Source organism: Mirounga leonina, unplaced genomic scaffold (assembly GCF_011800145.1).
Source record: "Mirounga leonina isolate KUSES-001 unplaced genomic scaffold, KU_Mleo_1.0 Mir_176, whole genome shotgun sequence".
In the NCBI taxonomy this organism is placed as follows: Eukaryota; Metazoa; Chordata; class Mammalia; order Carnivora; family Phocidae; genus Mirounga; species Mirounga leonina.
Window position 1 is genome coordinate 33,995,003 of NW_023270454.1, and position 16,032 is coordinate 34,011,034.

The window sequence follows — 16,032 nt, forward strand, 5'->3', positions numbered from 1 at the left end:
GGTGTTCGATCCCCGTGCGGAGGGCCCTGAACGGCCAGCTGCCAGCAGCCAGGCTCAAGCGGACATGGCGGCTCAGAGGGGAGAAGCTCTGCGGGCTTCCTGGGATGCTGGAAAGACGGCTGCGTTTCATGCCGCCCAAGAAGCAGTGGTTAAGAATTTAACATTTAAATATGATCAGGTTTTACCCCTTGCTGGAGGCAAAGTCTGGTTTTTGGCAATAAAAAAGGGCTTTAACAAGTCTCCATGACGGATTACGTTCAGGCCTTGCTAATGCATCTGTCATGTCAGCACAGACTTGATGGGAGGCTAAAGCAATCCTTCTGGATGGGACGTTCTACCTCAAATGTCCTAGCCAGACTACTGAGGCTCTCTCTTCGTGATTAGATTTGGTTTTTGCCAATGTCTTAAGATCAGTTACTGATGACCTACTCTAAACCCCTAGAAAGCCCCAAAACTCTTTTCACACTGAGAAAATGCACAGGGGATGCTCGCCCACAAAAAGGCAACTCTGTAAGGCCTCCACCATGACGCCACCACCACGTTTCCCAGCCCGGCTTTTTTTAATCACTCCAGCATTGCAGAATGCTCTCGCTGCACTGCAGCCTTCCTTAAACCAGTGGTTCTCAACATTAGCCAGGCACAGAATCCCCTGGAGAGTTCGTCAAAGCACAGCTCACTGGGCCCCACCCACCCCCAGAGTCTGAGCTGACACATCTAGGAGGAGGCCAAGCATCAGCATTTCTTTTTTTTTTTTAAGATTTTATTTATTTATTCATAAGAGACAGAGAGGCAGGCAGAGGGAGAAGCAGGCTTCCCGCCAAGCAGGGAGCCCGATGTGGGGCTCGATCCCAGAACCCTGGGACTATGACCTGAGCCGAAGGCAGACTCTTAACCATCTGAGCCACCCAGGCGCCCAAGCATCTGCATTTCTGACGTGTTCCTGGGTGAGGCCCCTGTACCCACCATCACCTCGCCATCCCCCTACTTTCCCACAGCTAGAATGCTGGAAATGCTGTCGCATTCACTTGAAATGCCATCTCCTCAATAATTCTACTCACACTGTGTCAAAATCCAGTGGTGACCAGGGGCAGTCCAAGTCTCCTCCCTTTTCCCCTGCCCTAGGCTTCTTCTGCCCTTATTCCCAAGGAGGGGTCAAAGGAAGGGTCAGAACATCCATTAGGGCGGGGGGTGGGAGGGCGGGTGTGCCAGGCAACCCTGGTTGGCTTTCTCCTTCTGGCTCCCCTACCACCAGAGGGGGAGGTAGGAGGCACACACCCCAGCCAACTCTCCCCCTCCTCCTTTACAAAAGCAGCTGCTTCCCCGGGGGACCCCAGAAGGAGAGGCAGAGCTGGGCCAAGGCAGGATTCAGCGTTCTTGAGGCCCCCTGCCTAATGACCAAATCAGCATCATCCCAAGAGCTGTCCACTTTGATTCCTGACACCTGTCCTCAAATACCAGTCACTTGCCAAAACCTTTCTCCCCTGAACTTCGGGGGGTCGTACCTTTTCTACCTTGTTTATAAGTCCTTTCCAGTCTGTCCACCCCATGCCCTACTCTCCTCTGAATTGTACCCAGGAAGTACTCATCAAATATTTACTGAATTTAATTGAAATACACTCAGAGGTCAGAGAGTGCACGCTGCAGGTGTACCATCAGGAGAGCAAGAGTCGGAGAGGTTATATATCAAGAGCATTTCATATTTGAGAAAGTTGTTTCCAATACCACACGCCCCTAAACATGTACTTCAGGAGAAGGACATTCAGCCCAGAGCAGAGGAGCTTTCGGAATCTGTAAATTTCCAAACTGCCTATTATTTCCAGGAGCATATTTTATAATACAACGTATTCAGCCTCCTAAAAATTCTTAAGAGTAAAACTAAAATTAACCTTGGGGAATAATACCGAAATTAGGCTGATAGCCTTGATAATTTTTTTCCTTAGAAGCATGGCCCCTATTGAGTTTACATTGCCCCAAGGAAAATATAATAGCAATAGTATAGATTTGAGTTTTCCTTTACAGAGAACAAAAGATGACAACTCACCTTAGAACTAGTTGTAACATCACATCTTCACAATGTAAACCGATGAGAGTTCTAAATAATGCCAGGGACACCACACAGAGCTGGGAAGCAATAAACACACATTCTATTTCAGATACCGGAAGGATAGCTCTACTCCCCACAGATGGAAAGTAAATCAGAATTACAAAATAAAATGGCCTCTTTTTTTTAGCAGCTTTGATAAAAACATGGTGCTGCCAGAAAGAATGTGTGTTAAGACTTTTAGTTCTCCTACAGGATTTGACTAGGAAGCCTATGCCTAGAATTATGCCGTTACGCAGAATTACCCTCCTACAAAATGCCTATGCTCTTATTTCCGACTTTTAAAGATCCACGTAAATGTGCCCCTGCGATTCTCCAAAGCACGCACGCACACACACACACACACACACACGATCTCCTGCCTGGCACTTGTTCCCCCAAGTTATTTTCAAACACGACACTGGTTATTTACGAGACAGGGCTGACAGAAAATTGCATATGCCCCGGCCAGCTCCCCACCTAGAATTCTTAGCCCCCCGCCTCAGCTCCTCTTGGCTCGTGTCTTGGCTTTGAGGCAAACATGCTCCTTGGTTCCATTTCCAGTAGTCCCGAGGGTGTGACAATATACTTTTCCAAGTTCAGTCAAAAACAAGAATTCTTTCAACCTCTAATTTCCAAAAATGAAAGATAAGCAGCCAAACAGGGAAGATACCCAAAGGTGTATTATAAAATCATTGTGCGCTTTTGAGGGTAAGCTCTTTATCATATCATCAGACAAATTTTTTGCCCCAGGGAGAGAAAGTGCTAGTCTGTCTTCTGGGCAAGATGGACTTAAAACCTGGTCAACGGAATTCAGAATGGTGTCAAAATAATAACAGCTACAAGAAAAAAGGGGGGGGGGGAGTAGAAAAAAGAATATTCCTCATTTATTCCCAAAACAAACTCTCCTGAAATTCGTTCTGAGTTATTAAAGCCCCTTCCTCTGGGGCTCTCCTTACCCGAAATGGGGTGTTGATTCGGCTCGTGAGAGTATCTAGGATGTGGACATTCTCGTGCTGGTGCAAGAGGATAAAACGGAGGAAGATCTCAAGTAGCGCTGGTTCAGAGATGCTACGCAGGAAGAGGTCCAGATACGCCGTTGTGGTCATGACCTCCTCCACAGTCACCTGGGACCAACGACACAGTGGGCACAGGTGAGCATCCTCTCCGTGCTGTGACAAACGCCTCCCCCAAGGCCCCTGCCTCACCGCAGTGACCCCATCAAGGCAAGGACATGCCAACCCCCAGAGCCCGCTTCAGAGCCGCATCTGAAGCCTCTCACCTATTCACATCCCATAATGCCTCATGCTGCTTCCGCCCTTTAATTCAGTAAGGGAAAGGCAAAGACATAAAAAAGCAATTCAAGTGTTCTGACGACTCTAATCATCAAATGTAGTTCAAACACCATAAAGAGCTGAGTGTGTAACCACAAAGGGGAGAAAGAGATAATGGGAAGTATCTACATGGGCGGTAAAGGATTAATTAGAAAGCCCAGTATAACTGTGTCCTTAGTAGGTGTCCAAGCAATATTTATTGGACCTGCTATGTACAGGAGCTAGAAAACGTAAGAACACTTTTTCTGTGCAGGGAGATGGGTTCAGATATAGAATCTAATAAGCGAAATAATGACCTCATAAGTGGCAAATAAGAGGGACAGACACAAAGTACTGCAGATGTTTAGATAGGTTTCTGGAAAACTGCAAGTCAAATTTGTATAACATACATAAAGTGTTATTTATAAAGTGCAATAAGAGTTTACCGCTTATAAGGTAACTGACTTTTTTTTTTTTAATAATACAAATGAGTATTGTCTACGTGGTGCGAATTTCCTATGCAGTAAAATATGAGTCTTTCAGGGAAGAGAAGACTCTCAAGAGTCCGGTTTTTCGAAGTGCCGAGGATTTGGTACTTAAATCTTTCAAATTTTAAGCATTTTGATAGGGATTATTTTCAGAACTCATATATAATTCTTTGTCTTCCTAAAAGCAAATACAACACCTCTTGATGAACAGGGGTCATCCATGGCCTTACTGTCTGTAGAAGAGAAATACCCAACCTGGGAGGCATGAAAATCACCAGGGCAACAGCTCCAATCTCAGATTCCAACTGTATCCCCTAGAAATCTTGGAAATCTCCTCTGCCCTGAGTCTAATGCACTTGATGCTAAGTGAAACAGATGGTGATGCTTTTTGAGTGATTACATCTTCTGTTTTCCAGTTTTTCACTTCTTTCTTCCTTCCTTTCAAAGTGTTAACTATCATATTATCATACTGTGACTGGTCACTCCTTTTATAACATACTCCTCTTCTCTTTGTAATTTTCTGCCTTCAGAATCCACAAATCACCAGGCTAACCCATCCCAGAGTCCATAGTCTCTCATGGTTCATCTCCCCCTCCGATTTCCCCCCTTCAGTTTTCCCTTCCTTCCCCTAATGTCCTCCATGCTATTCCTATGTTCCACATACAAGTGAAACCATATGATAATTGTCTTTCTCTGCTTGACTTATTTCAGTGAACATAATCCCCTCCAGTTCCATCCATGTCAGTGCAAATGGTGGGTATTCATCCTTTCTGATGGCTGAGTAATAATGGACCACATCTTCTTTATCCATTTGTCTGCTGAAGGGGTATTAAGGAGGGCACGTGTTGCAATGAGCACTGGGTGTTATACGCAAACAATGAATCATGGATCACTACATCAAAGACTACTGATGTACTGTACGGTGACTAACGTAACATTAAAAAGAAAAAAAAGAATCCACACATCAGTTTAGAAATCAGATCTCCAAATCTGCTCTATAGGTATAGACAGGCACCCTGTGGGTGCATCTGTACATAAAGGCCTTAAATTATTTTTACACATTTCTTGGGCCTTAGGTATGTTCCAGATAGAGGAGGTACAGGTGGATAAGAAACGACCAGATCAGTTTTGTCCATTTTCTTTATGCTAAGCAAGGCATGCCTACACAATACATGGGAACTCAGCCTCTCGGGGTTGGCAGCTCACCCCTGGCATGCACGCATCAGAGTGCAAACACTCTCCCCGTCCAGCTCAGCGCCCCTGCTTCGAGCCCTCAAAACATTCAACACACCGCTGTGTCATCTGACCAACTTTACAGAGCTCGCTGTGGCCCAAATAAAACAAAGGAAACAGGTAAGCCTCAACCACTTGGCAAATAAATGGCCTCGAGAAGAGTGCTTCTCACAGGCTGCCCCTGCGCCTGCCGCACACTCCAGGCTCCGACCCAGCGTGGTCTGAGTCTGGAAGCAGTGTGTGTATGTACACTGCTTCCATCCTTGCGTCTCCCGGCCTTCTCCAGTCCCACGCCCGCGGCACTCCTAATGCTGTCCCGCGACATACGCTACTGTTCGTGTTGTGCTCTAGGGCAACGCACGGGGTCTGGCACAGAGAAGGTGCTGAATGTAACATTTCCTGAATAAGTGATAGCCCCCAAGGTCCTAGCGATTTACATTTGCCAGAGTGGAGCTTACTTTTTAATTCTTCTCTCTGGCCCTCTGTTCTGAGTGGGGACTTTTTTTTTATAAAAACGTACAGAATAACGGATGTCACCAACTATAGCTAAAGGGGAAACGATTGACAACACCACCAAACATACAGCTCCCTTAGCTCGCAGCCATTCCGCTGCTGCAATCTCGGGGTCCTGTAGCAGAAACTGAATCCAAAGTCACGCAGCAGAAGTCTAATTCCCTAACAATCCTGATGGCTAGGGGGAAAGTACCACTAGGCATTTCGAATGGGCCATGCACGCATGCAGTTTCTGCAGTACTGCATTTTCAACCTTACTGAGCACCGCTGAGCTGACACGTCCTGCAGAATTCCACGCGCTGCCTTTGCACCAATAATTCACCACCAGCTCTTCCCCCTTAAGTTACACATGACCTTAATAAGCTCAAAAGCACAGCAACAAACCCTTCAGAAGTCTCAGTCTTTGGGGGCTGACATGAAAGCAGGGCAGTAAGCATCTATTGTTTACTACTCTTAGGCTGGATAAATGAAAGATTTTATTATTATTATTATTATTATTATTATTATTATTATTATTATTATTATTTTTAGCAATCAAAGCTGTCATTTATAAGCTAAGAGGATTTAAGAAAAACACTTGGAGGGGCAGCATTTACATAATGTGGTATAAATACCAAAAACCCAATTCTATTAAGCATCGACTTACAACCTCTTTATAAATCAAGGTCACCCTCATCTTAAACTAATACCCAGGCCAAGAAAATCTGGTTCCCTTCTCTTTCTGTCTCTTCCCTCCTCTATATTCGAGGAGCCCTCAGAAGCCTTTTATCCCAGAAAATCTTTTCCTGCCCCATTATCTTACTTTTCAGAATCTTCCTTTAATCCTCCAAAGAGGCAACCTCCTTAACGAGGATGAGACCAGAGCCTAAGTATGATCGCTGGAAAGCTAATGCTGAACCACCAGGGGAAAGAAGCTCTGCCGCGTGGAATGCAAAACCAAAGCTGCCACTCATACTCCAAAACGGAAGTATTCGCCCAACAGGACAGCAGCATCCTCTTCGTGGTCCAACTATGAAGGACAATCAGTTGTTGGTGTACCTGAGACCTTTCGCCTTACAGATGACTGTCAGTATCCATTTCTCTTGTTCTGCAAGGAATTGCAGGTAGCTACAAATTTAGGTAGAAATACTAGTAGAATTAATAAATGAGGTTCTACCTTACTATCATATAAGACACAATAAAATTTAATTATATTTATAAAATTTAGTACGCAAGCCTAGGAATGTTAATTCTAACTAAAGGCAGACCATAATGACAGCAATAACCTAAGGAAAACTCCTGCCCACAAACAAATAATTATCTTTGACAAGATAAACCACAAGCATGAACCTAAACAACATATCTGGCAAGCTACCCTTCTGTGAGTAACTTTCCAGCCCCAGTTCTAGAATAGAATGTGAGCCCTGAATCGGGGACTTAATTCGACTTCTATCAAGACCGGTTGAGTCGATCCTTTGAAATCAACCCCTTACTTCACCTACCTTCTCCACCCTCCACTAGCCCTCACCTGGGTCCCCCTTCACGTCGAGCGCCTTCACCAGTCCCTTAAACTGGTGTTTTCAAACTAGAGTCTGACATCCGAAAGTGGAGAGTGAAACCAATGTATTGGTTCACCCCTGGTGTAGACCAGATTCAAACCGAAAATATTAGGGTACGCTGCATGGAGTAGGTACTGTTTTGGGAAACTTCTGTGTGTCTGTTTTGTTCAAACTATATGTAATGCGATATATTACATATGCATGTGCCTCGTTATCTAGTCAGTAAAAAATACAAACACACGCTCAAAAGCATAAGATAAATTTCTGGCTGTGCATTACGGTCAGAAACATCTGAAAAGCACTCCAGCACACGGCAATAACCAAACGAACCCACAAGCCTGTCTGCCATCCCCTCACCCTGGTTCCCGGCACCAATCCCACACTCCAGGCTCCGACCCAGCGTGGTCTGAGTCTGGAAGCAGTGTGTGTATGTACAGGCAGGATCAGGGCTCCCAACAGGACAGCAACCGAATTCATGGTCAATCCACTCCTTTCTATCTCAGCCTAAGAGCTCTAACTGCACGCTTTTTTTTTTAATCAGTATCTCAAGCTTCTCCAGAAATGGGACAAAACCGAGTTTGTTTTCCTTTAAAAAGGGGATGGGTAGGAAGGGAGGAGTTGACACCATGTGTCAGGTTCTGCTTCTGTAATTCAAAACTCTCTCGGAAACGGAGGCCAGACCCAAGCCCAGGAATCACGGCCACCATCATGGCAGCTCATTAACTTAATGCCTAGCGTAGGAGTGAAATGGAGCATATAGACATTCTGACCTTTCGGTAATCAGCTCGAGTTGGGCAGTTCCATCTGCAGCTAAATTAGCACCAGAGTCCTCCCCGTAATGGCAGGTTTATGTGTGTGTCCTGAAAAACAAATTTCCCACCTGCTAATTGTTTTTCTGTGATCCAGTCACAGTGGAACAAACAGATGGGTCCTACCTTCTGTCGCTTAGGCAGGTGGCAGGGAGTGGGGTCAGGTGACTGTTGCAGCCTCTCCAAGTTAGAAGCCACCTTTTCTTGGCATCTCCTTCGAGGTAGGGAGAAAACTAGCTAAGCAGGGGCTCACCCAGGTCGTCTGTGAGCCCTCAGCCTCAGTGGCTCTCACTGGAGGGTGAGGGAACGGTGAGACCCAGCTGAACCCTGCCCACTTAAAGCAGCAGGGAGGAAGGGAACGATGAGGCTGGATCGCGTGGAACAGGGAACACTGGCTAAGACCTGCCTGGGGCTGCCATCCAAGCCGGTGGCCAGGCAGCCAAGGGCAGCAGCGGGGTGCGCCCTCCACAGCCAGCTTCTTCCCTCCAAGGACACAGAGCACGAAGAACACACAAGTACAGAAGGGAAGACAGACACCCTGGTTCTCAGCGAGCAGCCCCACTGTTTCGGCCAAAAATTCAGGACAGAAGACGCTCAGTTATTCCAAGTCTGCAAAGAGTCTGCAGTGGATGAGTCAGGCCCCCTCCCTCCCGGCCCCTCCCGCCTCCCTTCTGCTCCTCGACCTCTAGGCCACACCCTTCGCTGACTCTGCCACAGGCAGGCTGGGGAGGTAAACAGAGGTGACATCCAAAGTCAGGACGTCTGGCTACTTATTCTTAAAATACTTGAGGAAGGAAGACATTAAAATGACGGCCACAGGGGCGCCTGGGTGGCTCAGTCGTTAAGGGTCTGTCTTCCGCTCAGGTCATGATCCCAGGGTCCTGGGATGGAGCCCCGCATCGGGCTCCCTGCTCTGCGGGAAGCCTGCTTCTCCCTCTCCCGCTCCCCCTGCTTGTGTTCCCTCTCTCGCTGTGTCTCTCTCTGTGTCAAATAAATAAATAAAATCTTTAAAAATAATAACAATAAAGAAAATAAATAAACAAAATGACGGCCACCATGACATCAGCTACACATTTTAAGGAAAAATGTTAAAAAATAAAGCCAGTGTCTCCCCTTTATTCTTTCTTCAAAGTATCTGTAACACATTAAATATATTAAATCAATTAAATATTTATTAATTCATTAAATGTAATACATTTCCTCTTGCCTATCATAAACCTCTCCAAGGAGCAGTCAGCAAATTATTTCTAAAACCTCCCTTCCTATGCTGTGTGTGTAATTTGTACCCTACTACTTCATTATAATAGAACTTACCAGAGTTCTATTCAACCTATGAGCCGTTACATTTGAATCTCGTCCAGTAGAATTTGGTTCCTGAAGTACTTCAAGTATCACATAAGACACGTATTTTCTACTATTTCAGAGTTTGGTTCTGAGGTCCGAGTTAACGGAGAAACTCTGGGGGGTTTCTGCTCAGAAGCAAAGATCTGAAGAGTCTCCCCAAGATCGCTCCATCCGTCCCTTGACTATTTACTAGTTGTTTCAGAAAGATTCCTCTCGGTTGCAGTCTGAGCAACCATAAAACCACATCACCGTCACTGGTCAGTCTCCGAGCACCTCCTGGGTAAGGAAGGACTCTCCCCAGCATATTGCTCCGGCTCTCGGAGTCCGCACAACCTCATGAGAATGGATGCCACCCGAGCACAAGGGCACCTCCTGAACGAAAGGGCCCTGGGTGCGCTGCCGGACGCCAAGGGAGGCTGGAGAAGCGGGCTCAGAAAGGAAGGGGCTGTGCTGCTGGGCAGCCAAACACAGAGAGCCACTCTCCCCTCTTCTGGACTCCGACAGACCCCCGCCTCCTTTGGCAGCGCAGCTCAGGTCTTTCCAACCGGAAAGCATTCCTCACTGTAGAGGGAGACTCCACCCCCTGTCATTTCAAGTGTGCCTCACCCCGTGCTCACACAAAGAAGGGGCGAGAGGAAAATGCCACCTCCCAAACTCGACTGTCCTTCCTATTCTGGGATTCTTGTTAAACCCTTAGCCTCCTGTCTTCTAGGCTAAGTCCATTTCCTTTCTCAGTTTTCTGAACGCAATTTCTCCCATCCTTTAGGATTGCACGCTCACTGCAGAAACGACCGTGTCTGACCTACAGGGTGAATTCTCAAAGCACCTGGTACACGGGCAGGGACTCAAAGGGTAATCAATAAATGTGTCGAGATGGAAATCAGCAGCCCTGTTACTAATAAAAACACACGGTTTTTACAGCCCACGTTGGGGATGCCTTCATTAGCAAGGTGGTTAGATTCATTTGATAATACGTGAAAAGAAGAGAACAGTTTCCCTTTATTGCGAATAACATTTCATTGAAAATACAGAGCCCAACTCATGCCATGCTCTTGAATTACAGCAACCTTGAAAAGTGATCTACTGGGGGAAAAAAAGAAATGCTTCCTCGGTTTTCCCCCTAATTTCTCTTCCTGATTAATAAGACAGTCCCATTGAATTCTGATGAGACTGACTTTAAAACCCAATAGCAGAGGGGAAATGGTTCATGGGCCCGAGTCTCAATCAGCAGCTTATTTAGAATGAAGTATTTGAGAACAATTATAAGAAGGTCTGCCACCTCCCTCCTCATTCAGTCTGCCTGCTGGGTTAAAGGTATTATTGGGCCTGCAGTTTTATACACAGACCAATTTTCCTAGACACTAAAGACTATAAACAAAGGCAAGCCCTGATGACAATAGACAGATTTCACTCCCGGCTTAGTTTCCATGAGATGGAAACTCTTCAACACAATGCAAGACTGAGAAAATGCACAGGTGTCTGCCCAAATGAATTCAATCATTCTAGTCCTTCTGGTCCTTTTTCTCTGTTATCCCCAGCCTGCTCGTGACCTGGCGCTGGCTAATCACAGGGTAAGAGGGCGCACAGGGGTGCGCGCCCTGTCAGAGGGATTCTGTCCCTACCTCCCCTGAAACCCAAGTTAGACATCAACATGGGGGGCGAGGGAGAGCAGGAAAAAAGTTAGTGTGAGGCAAAAGAAAAGTAGGCCAAGAAGGTAAAATACACAAACGGTAAACCTCCTTTCTGTTTCCCTTCCTTTTTGGTTTTCTTACGACAATTGGAGAAACACTTGGCAGGGCATTTGTTGCTGATAAATGTTTAATGTGCTCCTAGGAGGGTGCAGGGAAAGAATAGAAGATTCACACCAACTTTCAGACCAGACCCTCCCTCCCCTCTCCACAACAGTTTCCAACACCGATACCACCTGGCTGCCTCAGATAGGGCGGGGCTTTGTGCGGTTCCCTGTGTCGGGAGGGTGGGACCCTTCCTATCTTTCTGTAATTCCGATGCTTAAGCGCTGAGCCCTCCAGGACAGCATTATCTCCCTTGTGCACTTGTTGAAGCTCAAAAGGAAGAAAGAAATCTAATTTCCCATTTCAAATCCAAAGTAAACGTAAGCTTAATTTATAACCCTAATTCTCTTCTACTGTGGCAGAGAAGTGACATGAAGTACCACAGAGATGTGGGAGAGGAGGAGGTTTTATAGTATCTTACAACTGATTCAGACTCTGAAAAGCTGACTGTGTGGGAGACAATGAATACAGTTTAGTCTCCTAACTTCTGGCTTCTTTCTCCAACTCCATCTCCCCTCTTGGCCCCTCAGCAGGGCATACTTCTGCAATGTACAACAGGTGTGGCCGCACAGCTGCCCACGGAAGAATGACAGAAAGTTCCAGGTTCCCACCCACAGAAACGGAATTTTGTTAACATATAAGAAACCTGGAGGGCGCCTGGGTGGCTCAGTCGGTTAAGCGTCTGCCTTCGGCTCAGGTCATGATCTCAGGGTCCTGGGATCGAGTCCCGCATCAGGCTCCCTGCTCGGCAGGGAGTCTGCTTCTCCCTCTGACCCTCCCCCTCTTGCACATGCTCTCTCTCTCTCTCTCTAATAAATAAAATCTTAAAAAAAAAGAAATAAGGAAAGAAACTTGGAGGTTTGTGGCAGTCACTTCTAATTGCCCTCCCCTCCAGTATCAGTCTCCCTTTCTTACTTGGGAATGAACCTTAACTCTCTGGCTAAAAAACTACAGTTCCATCCTACCTTTGCATCTAGGTATGGCTGTACCTGTCTTGGCCAGTAAGGTGTGAACAGAACTGGTGTATGGAATAAAAAAAGGAACTCAAAAGGGAGTTTTCTGTTATCTACAGCTAAACCTTATACACAAACTGATACAGTGTGTTCTCTGAAAAGAAGACGAATTGCTTTGTAAGTAAATTGCTATAGCCCGCGCATACCAGCATTTAGAACAGTGCCTCGCATACACTGGGTGTTCAAAATGTATTTGTTGAGTGAATGAATGAATAATGAAGGTTTTATATCAAAAGAAGACCAACTAACACTGCCATGATCAGGCTGAAATGCAGCGACGAGACTAATCTCATAGCCCATTCTCCAAATAATCCTCCCAAACATGAGAACAGCATTTTTCAAAATTTTCTTAACCGGGACCCATCCTAAGAATGATATTTTACAATAATATATGATATTTACTGTTACTAAGTACAAGGCACTCTGATATTTTCTATTTTATTGTTTTTTAAGTGCTAATTGCAACCTACCAAACCGAACTGGTGACTCATTACTATGACAAGACTCAGTGTTTGAAAACTGTTTAATATATATATAATACTTATCTGTTAATTTTTCTGTTAACTAATAAACAAGAGCCAACACTAAAGTCTGATTTTTTTTTTTAAAGATTTTATTTATTTGACAGAGAGAGATACAGAGAGAGGGAACACAAGCAGGGGGAGTGGGAGAGGGAGAAGCAGGCTTCCTGCTGAGCAGGGAGCCCGATGCGGGGCTTGATCCTAGGACCCTGGGATCATGACCTGAGCCGAAGGCAGACGCTTAATGACTGAGCCACCCAGGTGCCCATAAAGTCTGATATTTTTTAATTAAAAATCTAAAATATTCACAATTTCATAGAAAGAAACAGTGGTAGGAAAAACCAAAACACTGTGCCTATTTTGTTTGACATTTTTAAACAGCAGTTAAATACCACCACTGATGTCTTGGGGTCTCTACAACACAAAGCAAATATGGAATCTGCACTGGGAAGATCTGCCTGGGACCTAGGAGATGCTGAGAGCTGGCTGGCTGGCCTGTCCCCCTCCTGGACCCACTCCTGCTTTCCGTGCCACACGCGCAAAGGGCGGGTGTCCTCTCGCGGCACTCACCCGGCGCTCCAACCTTGGTCTACTCTGGGTGGTTAAGTATTGGTGTGAGCTGTTCTTTCTCTCAGCTAACTAGGGAATCGAAAATGCGCTTCCCTTCTAAGCCGGATTCTCAAAGTCTACAGATACTAATTTAAGGAAGCAAAAGGCAGCAGGGGGTAGTAGAAAAGGGACCCCAGTGGGAATGTCAAACACTTGCATTTTAATCCTTGGAATCTGGTGACCTTGGGCAAGTCGAGCAATCTTTTGGCATCCCCACTGCTCCCGCTTGTAAAGCAAGCAGGTGCCCCTGACCCACAGTGTAATCCAGCAGAGCCTATTTGCATATGTCGATGAAGAAGGCCAATGATGAGATGTGGTGAAAGCTTCTGTGCAAAGTGCCTTCCTCCACAGATTTTAGAGAGAACGCAAGGTGAGGTTCTACAAGATAATAGAAAAGCACTTTGGAACACTTAGAGGACTGCCTAATGTAAATACAAAGCCACCACATAAGCCTTCTGTGGATAATCAAATGCTAAGGCACTGAAAAAAAAACACCTATTTCATATCCTCTCTTCCTCTCACAAATATTAAGCTCACAGTCTCTGAATATTTCTTTTCGAATCATGAGCATTAGGGTGCTCAGCTGTGAAATGATAGCACTGAACCAGATGACCTACCCTCTCAGTTCCAAAACCCTGAGATTCTTTGATTTCACATCAGTGACATGAGACAAGAGCTAATTTCTGTTCTTTGCCTTGGTAATTTTACCTCCCAGCACAAGCAACACATCACCCTATTCTAATGTAGTGATGAGGGTGCTAGCCACGTCCTTCTGATACATTTATTTAACCAACCGCGTGTCTACGGCATGCTTGTCACGTGTACAGTAAACTAGCAGCTGAGGACACATAAAAGAAGTACAAGAAACATCCTGTCCCTTGTGGCAATTCCAGTGTCCGGCTGGCGAAACTCCGGCACCGAACCCAGTGGGAGGCTGCATGGGGCCAGCGAGCGGCAGTTGGGAGACAGGAGAAATCGGGGTGTGCCTCGGGGTGGGACTTGAGCCCGGTATGGGGACTGTGCTGGACTGAGCCCAGTATGGGGACAGATGAATACATTCTGCACAGACTGACATGACGGAGAAAGAATAATCCAGCAGGAACACGGCAGATAAGAACAGAGGACAATGAAGGCACTGCTCTGACCTCAGGTCTGCATTTGACCACCACGGGGGAAGGAAGGTTAACAAGCAGGATGGGACAGAGGAGGAGGGGTTTTCAGAAACAAGGGAGGGAGTCTGTTTTATCTTCTGCAGGTAACAGGCACCCCTTATGGGCTCTTCAACATGCCAATGCCATCACAACCACCCCTATTTGTAGGTTTTTGGAATATGAATTACTGCTTCCAAATCTCTAGAATTTAGAAAGGTTGAATTCCTATCAAGCTGGCAGAGAAAACTGATCCGAGTGTTTCCTCCCACATGCAGGATCACCCAGCAGAGTCCTTCTAGCCTCTCTGCCTCCCTCACTATCGCCTCCCCCAGGAGAGGAGGAGGAGCTTGTCATTCCGAGGAGCTTGTCCCTTCCTCTCTCTCTTCTGGGAGCCAGACCGCCTGCAGGAAGTCCACATTCTTCTCTGCTCCTCCCACCACACCTTCTATGTGTGTCTGGCACGTCTGTCCAGTCCTGGGGGTCACTATTAGGCAATCTTCTTTTTGTTTTTTAAGGATTTATTTATTTATTTTAGAGAAAAAGCACCAGCAGGAGAGGCAGGGGGAGGGGAAGAGAGAACCTCAAGTAGGCTCCATGCCCAGAGCAGAGCCCGGGGGAGGGCTCAATCTCACGACCCTGAGACCATGACCTGAGCCGAAACCAAGAGTCAGACGCTTAACCGACTGAGCCACCCCGGCGCCCCGATATTAGGCAATCTTACCCACAGGTATAAACCCTATGTTCCAGCGTCAGTTTTATTGATAACAAAGGCCCTACTTTGATCTTCTGTCTCCCTCACTTATAGTTCTCAACTTGTCAGAACTCAGATGGGGAAGAAAGCCCTTTACACCTCAATTAGATTAGACGGACTTTTCTGAGACTGCATAACCTCAGCTATGCACATGCAGTTTCCATTGATCCATGTAAATGCTTTAGACTCCAGGGCTTAGGTGAAATGGCACTGTAACTCCAGACACAGCCAACCTATGGGAAATGACAACAGCGGTCCCAAAACAAACTTATGGCATCACACAGGCAGTCCTAACAGGGAACTCGGGACAGCAATTCAAAATTGATGGCTGCTGTATATGGGACCCCAGCACCGTGAGGTGCCCCCGCCTCCATCCTGGCATCTCCTCGGCTTCTCGATGGTCCAGCCCATACAGAGTATGGCCGATGCCCACACCACCCCACAGCACCAGGTGTGACTTACACTCAAGTAATCCCCACAAACGCATTCCCCCTTCTTCCCTCCTAACCCCCTTCCACACGGTTTATTTTTTTAAGATTTTATTTATTTTTTTGAGAGAGAGCACGGGGGCGGGCAGGGGAAGCAGGCTCCCCGCTGAGCAGGGAGCTTGACTTGGGGCTCGATCCCAGGACCCCAGGATCATGACCCTGAGCCGAAGGCAGACACTTAACCGACTGAGCCACCCAGGTGCCCCATCCACACTCTTTAAATAAAGATCTATATTCTATCCTCTCTGAAATAAACAAGCAAGCTATACACAAGATGAATGATCAGTGAAATTAACTCTTCTAGGGAGCAACTACATTTTAAAGGGATTAATGTGTGATGAGACTAAATGATAGCATGTTGATTAGGTGAGGATGAAAATTCTGAGTA

General features: G+C 46.2%; 1 protein-coding gene across 3 annotated transcripts in view; it reads right to left on the minus strand.

Annotated features, from left to right (window-relative positions):
• Positions 1–16,032, minus strand: part of FAM160A1 (family with sequence similarity 160 member A1) — a 227,955-nt gene that overhangs the window by 23,699 nt on the left and 188,224 nt on the right. For all 3 annotated transcript variants that reach the window (XM_035022906.1, XM_035022905.1, XM_035022907.1), the window contains 2 exons: positions 3,040–3,207; positions 2,042–2,121 (listed from right to left, as the gene is read on the minus strand). In XM_035022906.1, coding sequence (XP_034878797.1) covers positions 2,042–2,121; positions 3,040–3,207 — 248 coding nt within the window. The remainder of the gene's footprint in view (positions 1–2,041; positions 2,122–3,039; positions 3,208–16,032) is intronic.